The following is a 22,858-nucleotide window of genomic DNA, read 5'->3' as shown; positions in this document are numbered from 1 at the left end:
TCTCTATGTCCTATCTACCTACCTATTCTAATTCTGCTTTCATATCTTTTTTTAGATTTACATCTTAAAACTACATCAGATCAGAATGTATGAATGTCTAAAGACATTGTGCTGTATTGCTAAGCTAGACAGTGACCTTCACCAACAGAAAGCCTGCAAAACTGACCACAGGTTGCTCAAACTGGCAGATATTTATTTCATGGAACAAAACAGAAGAAAAGGATGGTGTTTGATAATGAAATAAAACTAAGTAAACGGTACTTAGCAGAATCTGGGGTCAGTGTAAGAATTACTTTTATTGTATATGCAAATGGATAGTTAGTAACTTAGTGAAAAAGCGAGAATTTTGAGGCTAACTGACAGCAACCTGCTTTAACTCCAAATTCAGCACTGCTTTGAGCTGGTCTGGATATGATGGCCTCCAGAGGTCCCTTCCAACTAAAGCGTTCTAAGCCATGATTCTATGTCACACCCAAGCAAAAGCAGCATAAAAATCCTAACTGCAAGAACATGCATCTGGCACAATGGCAAGAACATATTCCACTGTGAATGTATCACTGAATCGTCACTAGAAGTGATTTACCCAGTTTCAGCAATGATTTCTGGAGCTACGTATGTTGGGGTCCCACAAACAGTGTAGAGAGGTCCATCCACAATGGTTGCTAGGCCAAAGTCTCCTAACTTCAGAGACTTGCTTCCATCTTGGTGTTCATAAACCTAAATCAAGAATAAAATTCAACGGCTTAGAACAGTTCTACCAAGGGAACTACTACATCATTTACTAACTGCCTGAAATGTTCCTTCTAATTTACAGTCTTCTTTCTCTTTTTTGCATACAACTTACTTCCCTGCACGCTTTGAAAACTTAGACAAATAGGACAACTTCCCTTGAAGGCACTTGGAGTATTTGGGAAGACTTACCTTACTACCTGGCCAACAAGGGATTTATTTCTTCTTGCTAGAAGCTAAAGCCCAAAAGCAAAGGTCTGACCTTCCAGCAGTGATGTTCCTAGGTTAACTCCCCACTGACAGCCAGATCACAGTGCAAGGTTTTTAAGTTTTACTTCTGCAGAACTTAGTTCCACAGTACTTCCACAACTTGCACAGGGATTACACGTTTTTAGAAAACACAACGGTGACTGCACTGATAGCAACAATAGATGCTTCTCTGTGTACTGAGGCTGCAAGATACAAACATAGCTGGACTGCTTCACCCAGAAACAGTCCTCTCCTTGGATGATTGTTATACACTAGTCTCTCGGTGGAAAGTTTCCATCATCTTCAGTGTACGTAGTCTAGGCCGTTAATGAGCACACTTGAAATTCCTCTCTTAAAAGATGGTCTTTACAGCAGCGTTTTTTTTTTTTTTTTTTTTTTTTTTTTATGTGTGAAGGGAGATTAAGATGTAGTCACAATCCCAGTAAGAAATACACAATTTTAAAAGCTGGCTCACTGCAAAAGAAGAATCCCAATCTAAATTAAACATTACACTGTGGATCTTTCTTTAATCCAGCTACTAGTTTGGGTTCTTGCTTCCCATTTTGAATGTTCACGATGAAATTTAATGCTGTTTACCATAACAACACCTTGAAACTGGAAACAGTCAACAGAAGGGCTTCTTAAAGTATATATGCATCACATTATTTTGCAACCCAAATCAAAGCTGCGTGAAAACAATTAGCAGTACCACATGACAAAAAGAAAAGGTATCATACTTCACAATCAAAACAAAAATCACCCTTAATACTCATTTTGAACAGCTAGTACTACATCAGAAATCAGCCTTATCTACAACTTCTTGCAGAGCAAAATACTGGATTTTTTTTTTTTTTTCACATGCCATGCTTTCTACAATGGACCCTTGAACAGTTCACTTGGTGCAAAAATGAAACCCTGAAGTCTTTCTTGCTACAGATCTGCTCATAATAGTTAGTTATATTATGCCAAAACCAAACCAAACCAAAACAAAAACCCAACAAACCCAAAAGCCAGCACCCAAGCTTGTCCTTTTTTAATGCTAGTCACATCTAGAGAGGAACCCCCCTCTCTGTCCTGAATCCCCACTACCAGGTGATACAGTCATAAGCAGACATTCAGATTACACAAAATTCTTCTCCCTTCCTTATGTTATTTCTAACAATTCAACTGGACTTTAGAGGACCAACAATTTGATATGGATTCACATATCTGTGCTGCTAAGCCACAAGAAAGATAGGCTTATAGAATACCACTGGAAAAAAAAGCAATTATGGTTTTATTAAAAACACAGATTGTTAAATACATCTGGTTCCTGAAACTAAAGAAAGTGCTCTCTGAAATGGCAGTAATAAATCTAATTTCAACAACAGTTTTAATTAAAGGCTAGAGACTACAGCTTTAAATATTCACTTGCTGAAAAATGTAAAGTGTTCGTTTAGAGATCAGGAGATGAATCCAGTCTAATTAGCATTTTATTCTATTTCATGCAGTTATCTTTTATAAAGACTTCTCTGAGTTGTGTTGACCTTGTGATTGTTTATAAGTTTCCTCCATTAACAGACCACACCTTTTATGACTCATATATGCTAAAAATTGTTTATTGAAAAGGCTTGTTTGGCAATATTTACCAATGCAAAAGGTTTGGTACTGTGCATTTTCTTGAATTTTGCCCCATCTGTTTCCAGGGATTACTTTCCTTGGAAAACTACTTTAGTTGACTTGTAAAATTGAAGAAAGTAACTTTTCCTCACCCTGTTATAACTTCATATAAAAAGGAGCCCAATGTGAAGCTGTGGTATATTACTTGCCAGTCAAGGAATGTGAAAGATAATTTAATGCTCGTGTTATTCAGAACAAATGCTATGTATGTTCTACTGCATTTAAATACGGAAGGGCAATTAAAGAAATGGGGATTAGTGCAAATTACCCACTATGTAGTGCTTTCACTGTTTTAACTAAGCAGTAAAACTGTGTAATTGTACAACACTAATTGAATGCAGCCACACATAATTGTGTGCCACCATATGTATCCTATTACTATAAAGACTGTCAGTATTTTCTAAGCTGCTCTTGTGATCACTGCAGATGGCAACAGTCAGAGAAGTTGTTCTCTAGGGTTTATTATATGGCTATAAAGACATCCCATGACTTGACAAAATAAACGTGCTAAATAGCAGCAATTACGAAAAACGTTCCAATTAAAACATGGAATACCCTCTCTAGAGAACAAAAAATGTGCATGTTGATAAAAAAAAAACTCAGAGATTCAGCATACCCTAAAATCTAGGACATTTGATTGTTAGGTGGGCTTATAAGCGTTTTATAAAAGCCAAGAAAATAACCTTAATTGCAATCTGATGATATAAGGAACTATCAAAGTAGAACCTAGGAGGTACCTAAGGCCATGAACAGTTAACACCATAGATACGGTCAGAACCCATGTAAGATTGATTCAAAAGCTCTCTTCTAAGGCAGTGTTCATTTATTTCAAAGATCTGATAAATCTTAGAGAATTAATATAATTTGTTAGTCAAACGCTGGCTTTTGAGGGTTATGTTGCTGCAAGAAGTGAGGTGCTGCATACTCACAGCTCAGTATCAATAGCAATGTATGACCTGTATATACATATGACACTGGAAAAATCACTCAGAAACAATATGTCTGCAATGCAAAAGGAAATCTGGTAGTGGGTATTACCAGAGATGGCTGGGCAGGCAGATTTAATCCTCTCCCAGTTGCCCCCACCTCCTGACAACTTTCCTCTCTTCCCCCAAAAGCTTCATCCTACTGATGCCAGGCATTCAGAGACATCTCAAGTCAAAAGCTGGCCAAGCCTTTCCTCAGACCAAGACACTACTGTACATCCCAAATCAAAGTGAATCCTGACATGTGACTGCTGTCACTTCTGCATGCCGCTACTTACGAACACCAAGTGCTGCTAAAGAAATATCAGTCATTGGTTTCTAATTAAACCTCTGCCCAACATGTTTTTAGCAGTTTCTGGAAAATTAGTCCAGGCTACTTCATCACCCAGAACTACTAAGGCATCTACCACTAGACAAAACTCAATGGTAAAACTACTGTTCCCTGGAAGTTTGGCAAGATCAACTTGAGTCAGCTTTCCCATAAAACCTCTTCAGTGTCAAGCAGTACTAAATACATGGCAGACAGCACACAGATGAGAGAACTGATATTCTAGGTATCTTGAACATTGTTTTATGGTTGCAGACTGTATGGAAGATTGGGACATCTTCATACCGGAACATGTCAGCAAATATGGGAAAACTCAGAGAACCGTGAAATAATCAGGATAAATTAATTTATCAGAAGAAATGAAATTAAGTCGGTTGGGAGAACACAACTGCTGCATTTAAGAGCACAAAATCCCCAGAAGAAGGACTAATTGTCAGGGTATTTTTTTTCACTGTCTTCAGTGGATAGTGTTCATATACATTCAATCATGAAAAGGAAAATTTAGGATGTTTGTTTAGGAAAGTGTCTTAACAAAAAGTTCTGTACGATTATTTGTGAGGCCCAGCAGGGAGAGAAGGACTCGGAAGTCTCTTGCTTGTTCTGCTCTGACATGCTACATGATTTGGACGCAACATTTATACAGTTTTTGTAAAACTAAACTGCTGCTAATTGCATAAGCAGCTGCAATATGGAGTCGTCTATCGAGGACACAATACCTTTGTATTTATGAGAAGTTTAAAATTACACTGTAGCTCACTAAAAGGTCACTTCTAGCGATCACTGGAACAATTCTGTCGCTGCATCCTGGTGAATAGTCTAGATATACCAGCTGATGTTACTGCCTTCTTCGTAATAGCTATTAATCTTAGGAGAGCTTCACAATGCTAAGATTAAAACTAAATGACTTAAAAGACTGAAAAAACTTGGGGTGTGTCTGTAAGGAGGAAGAAGCACAGACCTTCTCTCACACACTCCCAAGTTATCAACACTGGAAGCTGAATTTTCACTTACCAGGAGATTCTCCGGCTTGATATCTCTGTGGACAATGTTCAGGCTGTGAAGATATTTGATGGCACTGGCCAGATTGTAAAGCATCCCGCTGGCATCCCGCTCTGTGTATTTGTTGGTGGAAGTAATAGCATCAAACAGATCTCCTCCCTGGAGCAAAATGACCACGGCATATAAGTAACATTACTTGTGAAATGACTGAAAACTTTTAGGGAACATCAAGGAGCATAATTCACGGAGGAGAACAAGGCAGGAGGACCAGTAGTTTCCGTGCAGAAAACTACTATAATGTTTGGGCAATGTGATTACATCCCCCATGATGGCAGCTGAACATATCACTAACTCAGTACCATTTGTCATGGCTTAGTTGGTCAGCCAGGAGGCTGGAGTCTCCTCTGCAAACCATTCCCACCTGCTGCTGCTTTTGTAATAAGTCCAGCACTTGCCAACCTGCGTGTTCAGAGCCCCTGTTGAAAATTTCTGGCATGCTTACATACTTGCCTGTCACGGTTCTGCGTATCAACTCTTGCTGCTCCATTATAATTGCAAACAGGCTGACATCAAATATTTGTCTAAAGTCTGACCGAATACCAGAAAGATGAAGAAATTCTGAATAAAACTCAAAACAGCTACCTGTCATTACTGCTAGCCTATTTTAAAAGACTGTTTCCATATCATAAAACTCTGAATATTTAGATTTTAGAAAGCATTTTCTCTGCACAAAATGTGACATTTTTGGTAGTAAGATGCTCTTCTTGCAGCTAATACTGAAGCACATATGCCAGGGTAATACTGAAGCTAATACTCTCTCATATATATATTTCAAAATCCTACTGGAAGACACTTTAGAATTAACATTACTATTTCACCTTAGCTGCAAAAACAGATGGCATTGTGCCATTTCCAGGTCATCCCGCTGTCTAATTCAGTTGATAGCTACTGCCAGTGAAAGAAAAACAAGAGAGGAAAAAAGAAGAAATGAAGGAATATTAAGTGGATATCCTTAAAGTTGAAATTATCTTCATCACGACCCGGGGCATCCATCACATTTGGATTATATTGCCAGAGCTGAGCTGGCAAGTGGAAACACATAAGTGTTTGGAGAAAGATTAAAAAAAAAAAAAGTTTAAAAGCAGAGATTAAGGAGGAAGCTAGACTGAACAGAGGAAGAAACAAACACTAAGGGACACTACTTACTTCTGGCCTTTGCTCAAAACCAAAGCAGTACCACAAAGGTGATCTGGACCACCACCACCAACAACAAAAAGAATAAGGAAAGGATAATTTTGCAAAAGCAATACAAAAAACCCTGCTGCAGTCACATCGGGATAAAAAATACATCACAGGAAACTGCTGGTTTCTTTAACTGTTGGTTAAAGAAAAAGTAGGTATTTTTCTGAAGGCAACAGAGGAGTCCCAGCTTCACTAACTCTCATTATTTTATCAACAGCCTTAAGTTATTTGGTGGTTTTTGTTTGTTTGTTTGTTTTTTAAGGCTCTGCTGCAGGGTAATGAAACACTGTTTTCACTCAGAGAAAGGAGAGGGGAAAAAACAAAAAAGAATTTTCCCAGAAATCATGTCCATTTAGAAAAAAGTACGAAATGGCAACCACCGAAGGCTTGAACCTGAGAAAACAGACACTACTTAAAAATAAAACAAAACAGAATCAAAACTGTTAAAAAAAACCACAGCATTGTTGAGATGCAGCTCATGTCTGCCTGTGCAAGTTTATTCCCACTGTAGAAGCAGAACTCCAGCTTTGGAAACTGCTTGCAGCCAATCGATGTCAAATCTGGACCACATCAGAACCTCTTGCTTTGGCTGGTGACTGATCAAGGTACGTCAAGGAACATAGAGTCAAGGAAAAGGAGGAAGAAAAGGCCAAGCTAAACCAGAGAGAGGATTACAGAGAAAAGCCAAATATTTGGCAAAAGTACAATATCATGTACTTCATGGCATTACCTGATCCCTAAGTATTAGATATCAGCATGTGGCAAAATATGTGGGATAAATAATCTGTCTTCCCTAAGCTCCTTCCTGTGAAGCCCCTATACCAGCTGGTTTTTAACATGAGGTAGTGGATTAGACAGATCTTTGGTCTTATCTAATATACTCCAGATGCTCCAGAGAAGTGTCCATAACATCAGCGAAGGATCTGCCTCAAAACAAAGAAAACAATCTGAGCTGAGATGTGAGGGATGAGAAGGAAAGAAGCTGAACTTTAAGAAAAAGGGAAGGGGAAACTTCAGCGTGAAGTCAGAAGAAAAAGAACAAACGTTCATGTGCAAGGGGAACCTAAACTCCAGAGAAGATAGAGTATGTAGAATACGTTAATAGACCACCAAGTCAGTTTGAAGCAGAATTATTTTCTGCAGGTAAATTGTCTACTTGGTAAAGTTTCTCATCAGGTAGTCTGGTAAGAAAAGAGAGCACATATTCAGTTTGTGAGACTCTGCAGCCAAAAGAGAGGTGATATCCTGGAAAGAGTTAACGCAGCTGACAGCTATATCAGACAGAATGGTTTTCAGACTTCCCCGTCCCTGAAGAGCACTTTACCCTGCGAGGTTCTGCCTAGCTCATTCACACAGCGGGTCCCTATCATTTATTCAGGCACAAGGGGTGAGTTCAGGATGACATTTCAGCCTTAAACCCCCTGTTTGGGAGTGAAATCAGACCAGCAACATCTGAATGCAGTTTTTATCATCTGTGCACACGAGGAAGTATACTTGGAAGTACAGTAACCAATTATTTATTTATTACCTTGTTATGTAAATGATATAATCTCTCTTTTCTTCTGCAAAAGTGAAATCATATCCTGGAGCAGTAAAAGAAACTCTGTAATAAATCTTGCCTGTTAAATTGGCCAAACTCCTGTTAGGTTTGAATAACAATTTTGTTTCGCTGTGTAAAAAGGCAACGTGCCAGAAGCCAGGTCCTTGCTTCCTTTTACAAGCACCACTTGCAATGTGTTTATATTTGTATTTATGAAGTGCTTTTTCTTACACTTTACAAAGCAATGAATGGTCTATCTGCCATGAGGCGAGGGCAGTATTTGCAGCAGCCACTTATGTCAAGCATGTTACTGCCAATTAATGCAGGGTGGTATTAACTGAAACCGTGCTCTGCAGTATCAAGCCTTTTCTCCTTGAATTTCTTTCCTGTCTGTGAGTTTGATTTAAACTCAGGTCTTCAAAAGTCAGTCAATAGCAGATGGTTAATCAATTCTAACAGTGCATACTATGAAATGGTAACAGTCAGCAATTGGTGAATTAACAATTAATGTCTTTCCAGAAATACCTTCCCCGGTGCCCACAGAGCCTAACAAGTTTTTGGTTTTTTTCTTCCCCCGATTAAATATTAAGCAATAGACGTTAGTTTCACAGAACCAAAGTTAACTTCCCAGGACCAGGATACTTCCTCCAAATTTCTTCTATTATTCAACATAAAAGTATAGAACATAAAAACTGTGCTCTCTAGGATATCTGAACTATAAAGATGTCTACAAAGCCCTTCTATTGCATAACTAAAACCATAAATATCATACTATTTTCAGCAACCCTGAAGAGTAAAGAAGAAAGAGTGCAAGAAAACAGATTTTTCCAGAAAGTGATGAATGGCTTTCTTTATATAAATCTTTTAGGCTAGTTATTTTGCAAGAGTTTCTGGTCTCCTCCTCTCTTATTTAGCTGAGGAGGACTTTGATTAAAAATTCACTGGAGACTACAGTTTGAACATTTTTCAAGCATGAATAGCACAGCAGGTTGCACCCATAAAAACAGCTACGTGCGTAAGTCTTGGCATGTTAGACAAGGCACAGCTTTTACTTCTTAGCACACCTCATGGGGCCAAGATGAAGGATTGATCAATAGAGGCTGAAGCGGTGGCTACGCTAGATTACAATGTTGTGCAAGAGTACTTGAGGTACCTTTGAACAAGCTATCATGGGCACTGCAGAAAGCCTACAGTAGCATGTATCTCAGCGAGCTCGTTTACCACATAAAAGAGCAATAATTATGATTAAAATAGTGTTAGATGGTTAATGGCATCCGATCTAAAGCTGTGCTATTTCACATTGCACTCACAAGTCCATGAGGGGGCTGTGACTATGAAGAAAGTGGGAGTATTCTTCTGGGACTGGCTACAGAGTGGAAGAGTGTGAGCATTTTGCTTTTTCCTTAGGATTTAACTTCTCCATCAGAGACTAAATGGGGATGGTGAGTAACTTGTCAGTTCCTTGCCACCAGCATGTTCCTGTGTGCTTCCTCATGGTTTGGAGGTGGTAGACAGCAGGGTTAGCTGGACCATACGCTCTAGTAGGCATCTGGCAGGCCCAAACCTATAAGGGCAATGCTGCCATCTCAGGGCATAACCTGAGCTTCCCAGGGACAGCAAGGCTGTCTCAGCCTGCTGCAGGGACAAGGAGAATCTGTGGCCATCCACCCACGGGCCCCACTTGACAGCCTCCCTTCGCCTGGACAGCACAGCAGCTTTGCAGAAAGCAGGGAAGTGCAACTGGAAACACGGCTTGTGTCACTGCTGCTACCAGACAGCACAGGGATAACAGACCAAATAATACACTTTTAATTGCTCTGATGGTGCCTGTTTTTCACCACAGATGCAGAGGATGCCTACTGAAGGTGACCACGCTTTTAAGTAGAAGTGATCTTAAGTGGCTGATGTGCTCTCAAGTGTCGAGCATCCACATACAACAGGCCTGTGCATAAATGCTGCTGCACAGCAAAGGTTTCCTTATTGTAATATTTGTCCTTAAACACCTAAATCAGTGGATTTCCCAGGTATAGACCTGAGAGACTGCCTCAGGAGAACTTGCTGGTCAAGATACAGGACTGGAGGTGGCTGCTGGAATTTCCTTTCTGCAGAAGAGCTGAGGAAGGAAGAAGAATCGCTAATTTCATAATGAATGCGAAAAACAGGTGTATTCTGTTACAATAAATATGGAGGACAAAATGTCCTCAGTGACTTTCTGTCCTCATTTGCTTAATTCACTCAAAAGTATTTTACCGCCTTTTATGCAGAATGACATACTTGTGTATTAGTACCAGAACCAAGAGCTAAATCCAGACTTCATACACTGTCTTGTTGACAGTATGGGGACAAGAGATGACCTGGTCTGAGTTTCGTAATCCATTTTGAATATGTAATTCCACCAGAGAACAAAATAAATGCATGAGATCTGGGATGAAGGAATAAATAGGGCTCCAAATATAAATACTGCATTTGCAAAGTTTGTTTTCAGTACAGAGCCATGCTTTAAATAGCAGGTTCTCCTCTTTCACTTCCCCTCTCCTCCAGCTGAAATCTAGGTTATTATCTGACAATGTATTAATATAAACCAGTAGAGAAACGAGACAAGTAATATTGCTAAAATTTAATATAAATTAATAAAAAGTAATTAAAATATATTCTATCAAAGATTATTGAATTTTGAAATCATGTATTTATACCTATACAGCTTGGGGGTACTTTCAGTTCACCTCCAGGCAGATGCCTTCTGTTTAAGAGAAAACTTTTAAAAGAGAAAGGAGGAGCAAATAAAACTGGTCATGTCTGAAGTACTGTCCATAGAGCTGTTCTGAGTGGGGTTTACAGAAAGTTAGATGAGTATTTATTTGAAAGCTATAAGGAGTATGGGTTACACATCTTTCAGTAGGGTGCTGGACAAGACCCAACCATTCTAATTATTCCAGAATTATATGATTATTAGTAAGCTTTAGTACCAATGAAATTTCTGAATATGGTCGAAAAAGTTCTTAATAAGGAGCTTAACTCCAAAATACTCACCTTTACAAGTTCCATGACAAGGTACAACTCGGTTGGCATGTCCATCTCCTCAATCAGAAGTACAATATTGGGATGCTTGACTCGTCTTAGAATAGATACCTCATTCTGTATCATGTGTTCCTGCCACACAAAAGAAATCTTTAATGACTATGGATTGGTGGGAAAAACTTTCACTTCCATGTACATTTTCCAAATGCAGAGAGAATTGAGATCTACATGGATTCTTCGGGGTTTTTAAAAAAAGGTTATAGCTGTTGCCTCTGGCAATACAGAAGAAACAAGACTAGAAACAACATCAGTATGATAACTGAAAAAAGAACAGATAATAGAACACAGAAAAAGAAAGGCAGGAAAAGATGCGTTTCCAATGCAGAGAAAAGTTTAGTATGGAAGCTTTAAAATCTTTTTCTCCAATGCAAGATCTTTCCATTTACTAATATGATCACATCTTCTGAGAGAATCTTTTGTTATAAAATTTTTAAAGGTACCAGAAATTCATTTTGCATAAAACTGACATCAACTTGATTAACCTGGTGATAGTGATTAGACTCAATGACTGGTGGTGTTATGAGTATTAGTTTGATTTTTTCTATGACATCTGGGATTATGAAAGATAGGAGACATAATACTGAAAAAAAGAATCCTCCTCAGATATTGTCTCCATTGGAGTATTAGGGTGAGGTACCATTGGGTTCTTGTCTTTGGTTATTTTATTTATGGCCCACAGGTCTTGCACAAACCCATACTCTGTACTATATGGTTTCTTTACTGTCAGTATTAGGGTATAAAAGCTGGACGAGCATTCACAGGCTGGGGAAAGAGTGGCTGGAAAGCTTCCCATCAGAAAAGGACCTGGGAGTATTGGTCAATAGCTGGCTGAATATGAGCCAGCAGTGTGCCCAGGTGGCAAGGAAGGCCAACAGCATCCTGGCTTGGATCAGGGATAGTGCAGCCAGCAGGAGCAGGGAGGTGATCGTCCCCCTGTACTCAGCTCTGGTGAGGCCGCACCTCGAGTGCTGTGTTCAGCTTTGGGCCCCTCAGTACAAGAAGGACATCGAGGCCCTGGAGCGTGTCCAGAGAAGGGCTACGAAGCTGGTGAAGGGCCTGGAGCACAAGTCCTATGAGGAGCGGCTGAGGGAACTGGGGTTGTTTAGTCTGGAGAAGAGGAGGCTCAGGGGACACCTCATTGCTCTCTGCAACTACCTGAAAGGAAGGTGTGGGGAGCTGGGGGTCGGCCTCTTCTCACAGGTAACTAGTGATAGGACTAGAGGGAATGGCCTCAAGTTGTGCCAGGGGAGGCTCAGGCTGGAAATGAGGAGACATCTCTTCTCAGAAAGAGCAGTCAGGCACTGGGACGGGTTGCCCAGGGAGGTGGTGGAGTCACCGTCCCTGGGGGTGTTCAAGGAAAGGTTGGACCTGGTGCTTATGGTTTAGTGGGTGACTTGGCAGTGCAATGTTAATGGTTGGACTAGACGATCTTAGAGGTCTTTTCCAACGTAAATGATTCTATGATAATTACAGACAAGGGAAGCGTGCATACCCACACATAACCAACCAAATGCAGAATCAACCTATGCATCTTGAAAGACACTTTGTAGCCTTTTATCCTGATACTCCAAGAGTCTCAAGGGGACAGGCAAATGCTTCAGCCAAAAAGATAATAACACTTGCCAGGCAGAAGACAAATATAACAGCTTCCCAAATGGATCTCCCATAAAATGTTTCTTGAAAAAACAAAACAAAAACAAAACAAAAAAAAAGCACATTTTGCTCACATTTGAATTTTTGTACTTACTTTTCCTCTACATTTACTTTTTTTGATTATTTTCAGAGCATATTCTCTACCAGTTGACCTGAGGAAAGAAAAAAATGTATGTTCAATTACATTGAATATTTTTTCTCAGCTGAGTTTTTATTTGTCATTTGAGCACATTATTAATGATTAGGTAAGAATTATGTTCTAGGCAGGAATTGTGTTCAAGTACTCATTTAGTCAAGAAATGTTTAGATTTATCTGAAATTGTAAACTTGAGCAAAATTTATTAAATATGTCTGCCTGAGATTTTTTTTTAAATAAAGATAATTCAATGTTTTCGAAACAAAATCTTTTATTTATTTATTTTATTTTATAGTGGTTTTTGATCTTTCTTCTGCAGTTTTATACAAAACCGGACACAGTATTTAGAGATCTTAATCTTCTTAAGAATGAAAAATTTTGTTTTCCATAAAACAAAAAATATGAGCTGTGGAAAATACCCATATATCTGCACACACACAACTGCTAAGACAAAAAAAGTCAGTTTTGGACACCCAGCAATAACGTTCTGCATATTCTGTAATATCTAGCAGAATTAAATATGTTGTTTATGGAATAGAGTATGAACGGTTCTGTAGACAGTAAGAAATCATAGAAAATTAATTCAGGTTCAGAACACATTTCCTTTTGGGTGTTTTTTACTTTTTGGAAACCAGAAAATATTTATCAGTATTACATATGTAGATAGATATTTATTATAGAATATTAAAATAGAAAACAAAATGTATAGACAAAATCACAAGATCAACTTCCATTTCTTAATCAAATTATAAAATCAAAAGAAGGCTGCAAGGATGAAACCAAAAAGCCCTGGTCCCAAGTTCTCGTTTCACTATTAGGTTAAATGGAGAATGAGCAATATAGGAGAAAGCTCTTACTAAAAAGCTTTTGTCATGTAATAAAAATCTAAACAATTTACATAAGGCTATTACATTGGCCTTAGGCATATATTTGGATTAAAAAAAAAATAACCCCAAGCATATTTATCAGGCAGTGTAGCAACTGGACAAGGGGTTTAAACTTGAAGAGGGGAGATTTACACTGGACATCAGGAAAAAATTCTTTACTGTGAGGGTGGTGAGGCATTGGAATGGGTTACCAAGAGAAGCTGTGGCTGCCCCATTCCTGGAGGTGTTCAAGGCCAGGCTGGATGGGGCTTTGGGCAGCCTGGTCTGGTGGGAGGTGTCCCTGCCCATGGCAGGGGGTTGGAACTGGGTGGTCTTCAAAGTCCCTTCTAACCCAAAGCATTCTGTGACTTCGTGATTTTTCATTCTTCATTTAGCAAAAAATAGTTAAATCGATCCATTAAATTGATATGTAGGTTAAATGAAGAAATGAATATGCCTAGAGATGTGCACAGCTTGTCAAGAAGGACATGCAAAGTGAGTCCTACGCTGAAAGCACTGCATTACTAAAATGACTGGGCATTTTTATTGCCATATTTATGCATACAGATATCTTCTGGCAATGATGTACCAGTAAGTATTAATTTAAGGGCCATGTGGACATTAGCAGAAAGAATAAAAAAACAAGCCTATTAATTCAATTCAAGTTCACAGGTCAGCAGGGAGCAAAGACAGACTGTATTAAGACATCAGTTAAAAGACGATGCCAATGTTTATAGCTTGGAAAACATGGATGTTCAAGACTTAAGCAAAGAAAAATTTAAAACTTCTCCTATCTGTACTTCACTGCTAGAGGGCTTAATGCTACAGCCCCCAGAAATGGGGCACACTCCACATGTTGATGCTTGGTGGCTACAGACCCAACACAGTGAGAGGACAGGCAGAGCTATCAACACCACATTTTGGGGAATGAAAAGGGGAGGTAGGAGAAGTAATATTAGAAATTAAGATATCTGTGGTTCAAATTCAGACAAAATACACTCTCTTTCAGCAGGAGTGTCTTTCAAGCTCCTTGGTTGCCCTAGGAATGCTTCCTTTCTGTCATGAGAAAGGAAATTGATGGTTTTTGTTGGCCATGGGAGACTCCATGTACTTGAAAACACTGGGAAATATGAGCTAGTGAGGAAATGTCAGAATTTGGAAGTATCTGAAAGTTAAAAATGAACACATATGAAAACACCACAGTACAAATTGCGCATATGATGGAGCAGATACGTAATGAGCAGATGACAACTCTGACTGCTCTTTGTTTTGGCAAAAAGAAAATTAAAGTAAAGATAATGCAAATCCTTTCCCCTAAAAAGCTGCAGAACCACAGGCTGTCAGCAGCCCAGGAACCTCTGTAAGTTACAGACCCACCAAAAGTATGCATGGCAGTGCCAGAAAGCCACAGCGAAATAGGCATATCACCTCTCACCTATCACTTAAACTGAACAATAAAAAGGTGCCACATGAAGTAGGAAACATTACCACGGGATTAAAGTCTGGAACCACAGCACTAGCACAGGGTACAGCATCACAGCTCCAGCTCCTAACGGGGCTCCCGGCCACACTCTCTGGCTGTCTTAACCTTTTGCAAAGTTCATCATGATTTCCGCTGTGCTTGAGTCAAAAATCTATCTTTCTTACTTTTGTGTGCACGCTACTTTGGTTTGTGTGTGTGTGCACCTTCACGAGTGCAAACAATCCCTGAAATGGAATTTGGAAGTCCCCACATGAAAATTTTGAAGATTGTTTTTCGTTTCTATTTATACTGTTCATGGTCAGAGGAAAATGCCTGTGAATGCATTTGAAGTGTGGAGCTGTGGAGAAGATATATCCATGTGATCAGTGAAGATGTATAACAAGACCCATTCCTACTTGCTTAACACCTCACGGTGCTATTCCTTTGAAGTCCCGTGCACAGAGGAATTGTACGTCAATAGCAAGTGGAAAAGTCCTCTGTCCCAGGTATCACCCCATCAATTCTGGCTCTGCTAATGATGGACATATCAGACTTTGAAGTGAGGCGTTTTTTGCTTAGAAAGACTGTGAAGAATGTTTTTGAAGGTGGTTTACACGTACTGGCTTTAATTTACCTTCTGAGCCTTTAATTTCACCTTCCATGCTTGTGATGGCAAAAATATCCCGCTTTAGAAATGGAAACTAACAGAAATAATTCTATTTTGTTTTAATGTTCAAGCTTACTCAATGTAGTAACTCTCCGATATACAAGGGATCTGCAGTATGGTATGAGTCACAAACCGTAAGAGTATTTATTTGGGAATATCTGAATAATAATGCTAGCTTAGTGTTTGTTCACTAGATATGTTGTGGTACTAGATACTTCAGGGACTGGGAGGATGCACAAGAGGGCAGGAAACAGTTTTCATTTAAGCTCCCTAGGATATGATAATCAGTATTATTTTTAGGCGTGGTGGGACCTACATTTAATATTGTTCATGTCTTTTCTCTCAACTTGAGAAATGGTGGTAATGCACACTGGCCCGGTCGAACTAGCTGTCAGCACAGCCAACTATTTCCTCTGAATGACAGTGTACCGAAACTATGAACTATGAACTATGAACTATCCCGCCATGTAATCCCGTTCTCTCAGTCAGTACTCACTTCACTTTCCGCTTGCCTTTTTCTCTTTTTGTAGTGATACGTTTTCACCCATGCTTTTCATCAGTTCCCCCCTCTCCCATAGGGTGGTACCCTGCTTTCTTACTTTCATATTGTTGTGCTTTACTTCCCTTAGGCTTCCATATTCTCCAGTCCAGCATTCAGACCCAGGAGTTTGATCCGAACAGCTACTGCCCTCTGCACGACCAGCTCCACCATGAACTCACTCTGGAAGAGCTCGGAAAGCCTCACAACAGCGTGGGCCAAGTCCCACAAGCACACTGTCAGCCGATACAAAATTCACTCTTCCCTCTTCCCCCTTCCCCAGCAGCAGCCTTAATGGTCTCCAACTTGCCAGACACTTTCAGATCCAAAGTGGGACCTGTCTTTTTCCAAGGAGACTCGAGTTTAAAACCAGCCAAGCTAATTTATCATCATCTGCCATGAGATCTATTCTTGACTTAGTCTCTAGGATTAAAATCACGTTCTCACAGGCTGAAGAGCAAAAGTATTTTTTCTTTGAGCCCAAAGGTGAGGCTACAGTCTTCTGTAAGCCTAGGATATAATAATAGTGGAAATAAAAATTCATTCATGGAATTTCATTATCAGATTTTGACATCTCTGTTGTTTTTTCTTTTGGACATCAACAGCTCTGGCGTTGTTGATTTTTTTGTTTGTTTGTTTGTTTTTTGCCTTTTCTGCACTGCTACCATCTAACATAAACAATCTCAAAATCTTTTCACATACAAGTATCTTGTGAATTTTTTACCCCATATTCTCTGATTTTTTTAACAATACCACCAAGAAGCACCTGTAGTTCTACTCGGCATTTTTGTCTTTTGTTCTCTTCTTTTTTACACTCTAAATGCTGGGTTCAGCCCATTCCAACACAGTGGGCAAGACTCATCTGACCAAATACAAATTTAGTAACTGACATCTGAGCCGGTCAACCTGGACACTTTCAGCAACACAGACATGAGAAGTGACTTGTGACTTTCTAACCTAGAGCGGACATCTAAAATTAGTCGAACAGTTTGTCTTCAAGAGCGACTGTTCTCTCCTTTTGCCTGTAAAGGGCACTGAGGAAGTAAGACGTTGATGTCTACAGTGCAGACGTGTAAAGTTAGATGGAGCTCATGCAATGGTACAAAGCAAGCAAGCAGGAGACAGATGCAGATTTTATTAAAGATAAACATGGAAGAGGTACTCCACGGTGTCACATGGAAGAATAGATGGATCTGAAGCCAGCTTTTTGTGCTTTCCATAATCACTATGCCACACACGAAACTTCCTGAAATCTTTACGGAATGCTCCTAGATGTAAAATAATTAACTGGTGCAATGCAAAGGTCAAGTTGCAAGAACACACTGCAAGAAAAGATGTTATTTCAGTGCAAGAGGAAAGATATAAAGAACTGGTAAAATCTGCTCTGTGCAGCAGAAAAAAACCACAAACCCCACGAAGAATTAAAGTCATAGATTGTCCCTTGGACTTTGGATGTGTTCTCTTTTCACATGAGAGAGCGTTAGTCTAGTTTTTCCATCTGGCATTGAGACATTACCTTATTCCGTATGTCCTATATTCTACAAATAAAGATATGATCTAGAAAAAGCATGGCATTAATGATTGCTGTTACAGTAATAAGCAAATTATCCTTCTCACCTTTCTATACACTCCTTCACAATAGCAAAATTTCCATCTCCTATAGTCCTTCCAACTTTATATCGCTCTGCTATCGATGCTGGAACCTGGAAACCTTCCTCCAACACTTCTGAAAGAATCATTAGTACATTTTTATTGTTAGTGAAGGAAACACAGATGTTGCACATAACATGCATTTTAAGTCTATGGTTTAGGAGCCTGGAAACCATTCAGAGTCAGTATCTCACTTACTGTACAGTGAAACCATGCTGCTGACATTGTATATACTCAACAGGTTTCACACAGATACAATAATGAAAAATAAGACTTCTGGGGGCTCAAACATACCACCATTCGAGTGTTACATAGTTTACCATTCCCATTGCAATATGCCCCCAGGACAAAACCAAAATTGTATTTTTTTAATTATGAAAAGGCCTCTGTGAACTGCACAAGCGCAGACCAGCCTCCAAAAAGGGTTGGAACTCCTTGACACAGCATGATTAAATATATGTACCAAAGAAGTCCAACACTCAAGCACTTATTTTATTACATCCTGTAAACTGAGACATCCATAAAACTCCTCATGTGCTAAGTGCTAGTTCTCCCCCTCCCCCAATATTAAATATTTAGTTTTTAAACAAATGTTCTCAATAATACTACCTCACATGCAACCTGGGCACCAGATGTTTAGGTAAAATTGCATTACACAGTGTCTAAGCATAAGAAAAGTTTGTAGTTTCATGTGTTTTAGTGCTCATTCATGTACCATTATTTTTAAATGTATCTGAAATAGCGTGTTACAAATACCTAACATGCCTCTAAAAGCCAACTGTAAACTGCAGCTGATACAAGCTACTATACAAATATTGTAACGGAAAATGCACCTCAGAAATTTGCACTAAGACAATGCCTTCTAACTGTATCGTATCTTTATCCGTCCTTTGTTCCAGTTTAGTATTAAAAGCGAATGTTATGACACATGGGGGCTGGGGTCTGCCTGAATCCACAGGCAGCACGAGGAGTTGCTATCAGACAAGGCCATATACACACACTTACATGTATGTGCGTGTGAACTGGCAGTGTTAGAGCAGACATTATCCCTCAGCCAACTCGTTCAAAGTCTTACTATGTGGTGAGTCTAGTTATTGCTCAGCAAAGACCCAAGACTGCTGCATGCTCTTTGGTATCACGACAGATGAGACAAAACATTGGTGAAATAGCCCAGCCAGCACTGGGTCACCTGCAGAACTAGAGCATCCTGCAACAGAGACGCCTCGGAAGAGGGATGTCCAGATCAGATGTGATCCGGAGTGAACCTGAGCTGCTCTGCCAAGGCTGCCGAGCCTCCGAGCCGAGAGTCATCCAGCCTGCACCGCTCCCACTTTCTCTGGCAGGAAGAATGACTCATTTCCTACACAGCTGCTGTTATCACTACATCGACTGCTTTGAAATGTCAGCCTTCGAACGTTACCTTCTGCAGGTCCATCATTTTCATCCATAGAGCTGCAAACTTTGGTGGATGCTAATGAGGTAGAGGAGCCACTGTGTTGGGAGCTCTGGAAATGGAGAGACACAAACGAAAACAGATGATTTTTAAGGAGCACAAGTACCCACAGCATGTCCCAGAGAGGCTTCGGTGTTCCCTGTGCAAAGTATCGATTTACTTTTCTGGAGGGATATGCAGATGTGTGTGACCAGTTCAATTATTCCACCGAAGTCACACTTTCAGTACTCCATTTAAACGTGGGTATCCGCAACTCATTATATGCAGCGATGCTTTTATGTGTGGTCCATTCGTTCCCCCTATTCCACGCATATTCTGGCAGAGAAAACCGAGGGGCTGTACGCCCTCCACAGGCAGGAAGCTGTTCCCTCAGCAGCAGCATTACCCTAGCAGGCACTTAGAGCACAAACATCTGTTTTGACTGAAGTTGGTTTTGTTTTGGGCGCAATTCCTCACTTCTGAAAATCCCCCTCTGGTGAAAACCTCCCCAGCTGTGCTCTAAAAAGGAGAAATCGTTATGAAAATGTACAGTTAAAATAAATGTCAGGGTGAATATTTTTATTTATTATTATTATTATTATTATTATTATTATCATGAAATAAAGTGACCAGATCTAGCCCACTTGAGGCATGGGTCTGTACCTTGGTTTTAAGCCCTTGTATACCGAGTGTTTATGTTTGCATACACAACTCATAGGGGGAGGAAGGTACCTGCACAGCCTCCAGAGGGAAACCCCTAGCCTCCCAGCTTGGAGGCTGAAAATACAGCAGGCAGGATCTCACTAGGGAAACCTGTCTCTGTCTATCAGTTACGTATAAAATCCAGATATGTACTTCAGGAAGACTGCTTCATCACAAATCTAGGTGGATGAAACAACACAGAGACACGAGATGATCTGGATTTCATTCAAAAATTTTATCCTGTGCTGCATAACAATCATACAAATATATCTTCAGGATTCTCCCATGTTCAGCAGAAACCAGAGGAAGCTACAAATGTAACCATGGTCCCTTAAACTCTGAGAAAAAATGAGCGTTTCTTCAGGTACTCACGCTGCAATGTGAGTTAGAAGTATTCAGAGGATTTCCAACACTAAAACTCTCTTGGGTTCACATAGTTTGCATGCTGAAAGGTTACAAAGCGCTGCAGTATTCAGTCACCTCCTGTCTATGTATTATATTAATCATAGGCTGGGACACATGTAAATAACGCTATGGATCGGTTCCTTGTCTGTGTTTGCAAGGTATCTGGATGCCCATCAGGGTGTCAATGCACTTTATAAAGGCAGCAGATCTTCCGCAGGACCACCTCATCTGCTGTGGTGCAGCAGACAACTGCAGCACAAACAACTAACAAGGCAGTAGCCGCAAATTGTGCAGAGCATGGAGGCAGGGCGAATGCAGTTAGCTGAGTTAAAAGCTGGCCAGTGTGCTGAGTTCATTTGAAAAGATGAATTTCTAATTTCTCCCACAATAGATTAAGGTCAGATGATTGAGACAAAGGCTGAACTCAGCCTGCTTTTCACTAAATAATCTGGAGAGCTTGCACACAGCCCATCTACAAGGAGATTCTTGGCCTGTTTTCGTCTTTTAATCAAGCCCAGCCCTGCTCATTCTTTTCTTCCATCCAAGCATTTCTTCTGAGCTTTGAGCAGAATTAAAAATTCCATTAATCAATTTTTGGACTACTTTTGCTGCCTCTTGACAACAGAAGTGAGCACTGACTGATTTTATGCAGTTCGCTAAGACACAGCAGCCTCGTTTCACAATGAGGACATGTTTATGTATGTGCTATTCCCGTGCTAAATTCTGCTAGACATCTCAGGAAAAACTTACCTCAGGTTCATTTTTGAATAAATGAGCAGAGGAGGGGATCAAGGTACCAGGAAAATGCTATGAACTCTCAGAGCTGGAGAAGTCACTCTCAAACTCGTTACTTTTACATGCATATAACGACAGAGAATTGTTTCCCCTAAACTCCTGATTGTAAAATTAGCAGGAAAAAAACACAACCATAACGTTTTCTCTGCTCATTCTGCTGTGTTTGTTCGTTTTCCTAGACTAGGCATGCAATTTCTTGTTTTTCCACTCCACAGCATTTTCCTAAAGGAATTGCGATGTTTAGTATTTGTTATATATTCAATTCATTAAATAAATCTTTACATTTAAAGGTTAGTGCCAGATTTTCAACAGGTTATCAAACAACTTCTATATTCAGTTTTCGCATTTTAACCGGTGAGATTACACTTTTTGGCAGATGTTAGGTCGAGCACTGCTGACTGCACCCCTCTGCTGCTTCCTCTGGCAGTTCGACGGCCTCCTCACGGAGTCTTGCACTCCTTGTTCTGATCTGTGAGCATGGGAGATGTTAAAACCCAGACCTAGCTCGGTGGCCACAGCTTCACAGAATGGGTGCCTAGAGAGAGTCAGATTTCTATCTGGGAACCTAATTTCTCGAAGATCCTCAAGCTCTGGTTGAGCTGAGAACTGCTACTGCTCGGTCCTTCCGAAATGAGACTCCTTTTAGGCCCTGTTTCGGCACAGCACTTCAGCAAGTGCTGAGCTTTAAACAAAGAAAATGGACATTTTATTACCTTTGCTGAACCCCTCCTATTAAAACAACAGATTAAAAACCATCAGGAACCGTAGGTTTGCTCACAGACCTTCCACAATTAAGATGTTGCAAGGTAAACATGACACACAAGTATTTTAGTCTTTATTAACCCCCTGGAACAACACGCAGGCACTTATTTATTTATCTTTACTTAAGCTAGAAGGACATTGCGTTTATTTAGACTTTAATTAGCTCATTGTTCTCAAGCTGAAAGCCCTCCGGGTCCAGCAATCCTTGTGGGTCTTGGTGTTCCTTCCAGTTGGCTTGCCAATCGTGAGGCAGTCTGTCGTGCACGCTGTTGTTCTCCCAGCTGCGGACCCCATTAGGGATATTACAGATGGGAGGGAAAAAACAAACTCTAAGCAAGAGTATAATCTCTTCAACACACAGACCTTAATGCAATTAGCTGTTTTAATTTTAAGAGATGCTGAGGTGCTTGAAATGTCATCGCTTTGACACGGATTTAAAGGGGTCCCGTTGCACAGGTTGCCAGCACATGGCCATTTTTATGGCACACCTCCATAAAAGCGATGGCATAAAAAAATCAGGTCTTTGGTGTAAGGACTTCAGATCCTATTCAGTTTTATATAACAGATGGCCAACACACCACACATCTCATTGATGTGAATGGAAACATTAGTGCTCTAGAGTTTCATCCGTGTCTCACTGGGAGATTTATTTAGCAACTGTTTTGTGAATAGCTTGTATCTCAGTGGAAATTGTGCTAAATCCATGAAAAAAGGCAGTAAAATAAATATTATTGCAATTTCTCTCTCCCCATACTCACCTTTGTCCTAAATTAATCTTAAAACCACACTTCAACTCAACAGCGGGAGTAATCCTTGTGGACTATCAGTATCAGCAATTATGAAAGGAAACTTAAACAAGTATGCCCAAGGAAGTTTGATTATGCAACTCGGATTCCTGAATCTTAAAAACTGAACACTGCATTATATTTTCCAAACCTCTCAAAACCTTTATTAGCACATATGGAGCCTACAAGCTCTCT

General features: G+C 39.9%; 1 protein-coding gene across 7 annotated transcripts in view; it reads right to left on the bottom strand.

The window, feature by feature from the left end:
• Positions 1–22,858, bottom strand: part of DCLK1 (doublecortin like kinase 1) — a 242,527-nt gene that overhangs the window by 30,625 nt on the left and 189,044 nt on the right. For all 7 annotated transcript variants that reach the window (XM_013192575.3, XM_013192574.3, XM_048081175.2 and 4 more), the window contains 6 exons: positions 19,203–19,287; positions 17,750–17,858; positions 12,558–12,615; positions 10,763–10,882; positions 4,963–5,109; positions 584–717 (listed from right to left, as the gene is read on the bottom strand). In XM_013192575.3, the coding sequence (XP_013048029.2) occupies positions 584–717; positions 4,963–5,109; positions 10,763–10,882; positions 12,558–12,615; positions 17,750–17,858; positions 19,203–19,287 (653 nt within the window). The remainder of the gene's footprint in view (positions 1–583; positions 718–4,962; positions 5,110–10,762; positions 10,883–12,557; positions 12,616–17,749; positions 17,859–19,202; positions 19,288–22,858) is intronic.

The sequence above is a fragment of the Anser cygnoides genome, chromosome 1 (genome assembly GCF_040182565.1).
Source record: "Anser cygnoides isolate HZ-2024a breed goose chromosome 1, Taihu_goose_T2T_genome, whole genome shotgun sequence".
NCBI lineage: Eukaryota > Metazoa > Chordata > Aves > Anseriformes > Anatidae > Anser > Anser cygnoides.
This window is presented reverse-complemented; position numbering and strand designations above follow the sequence as displayed.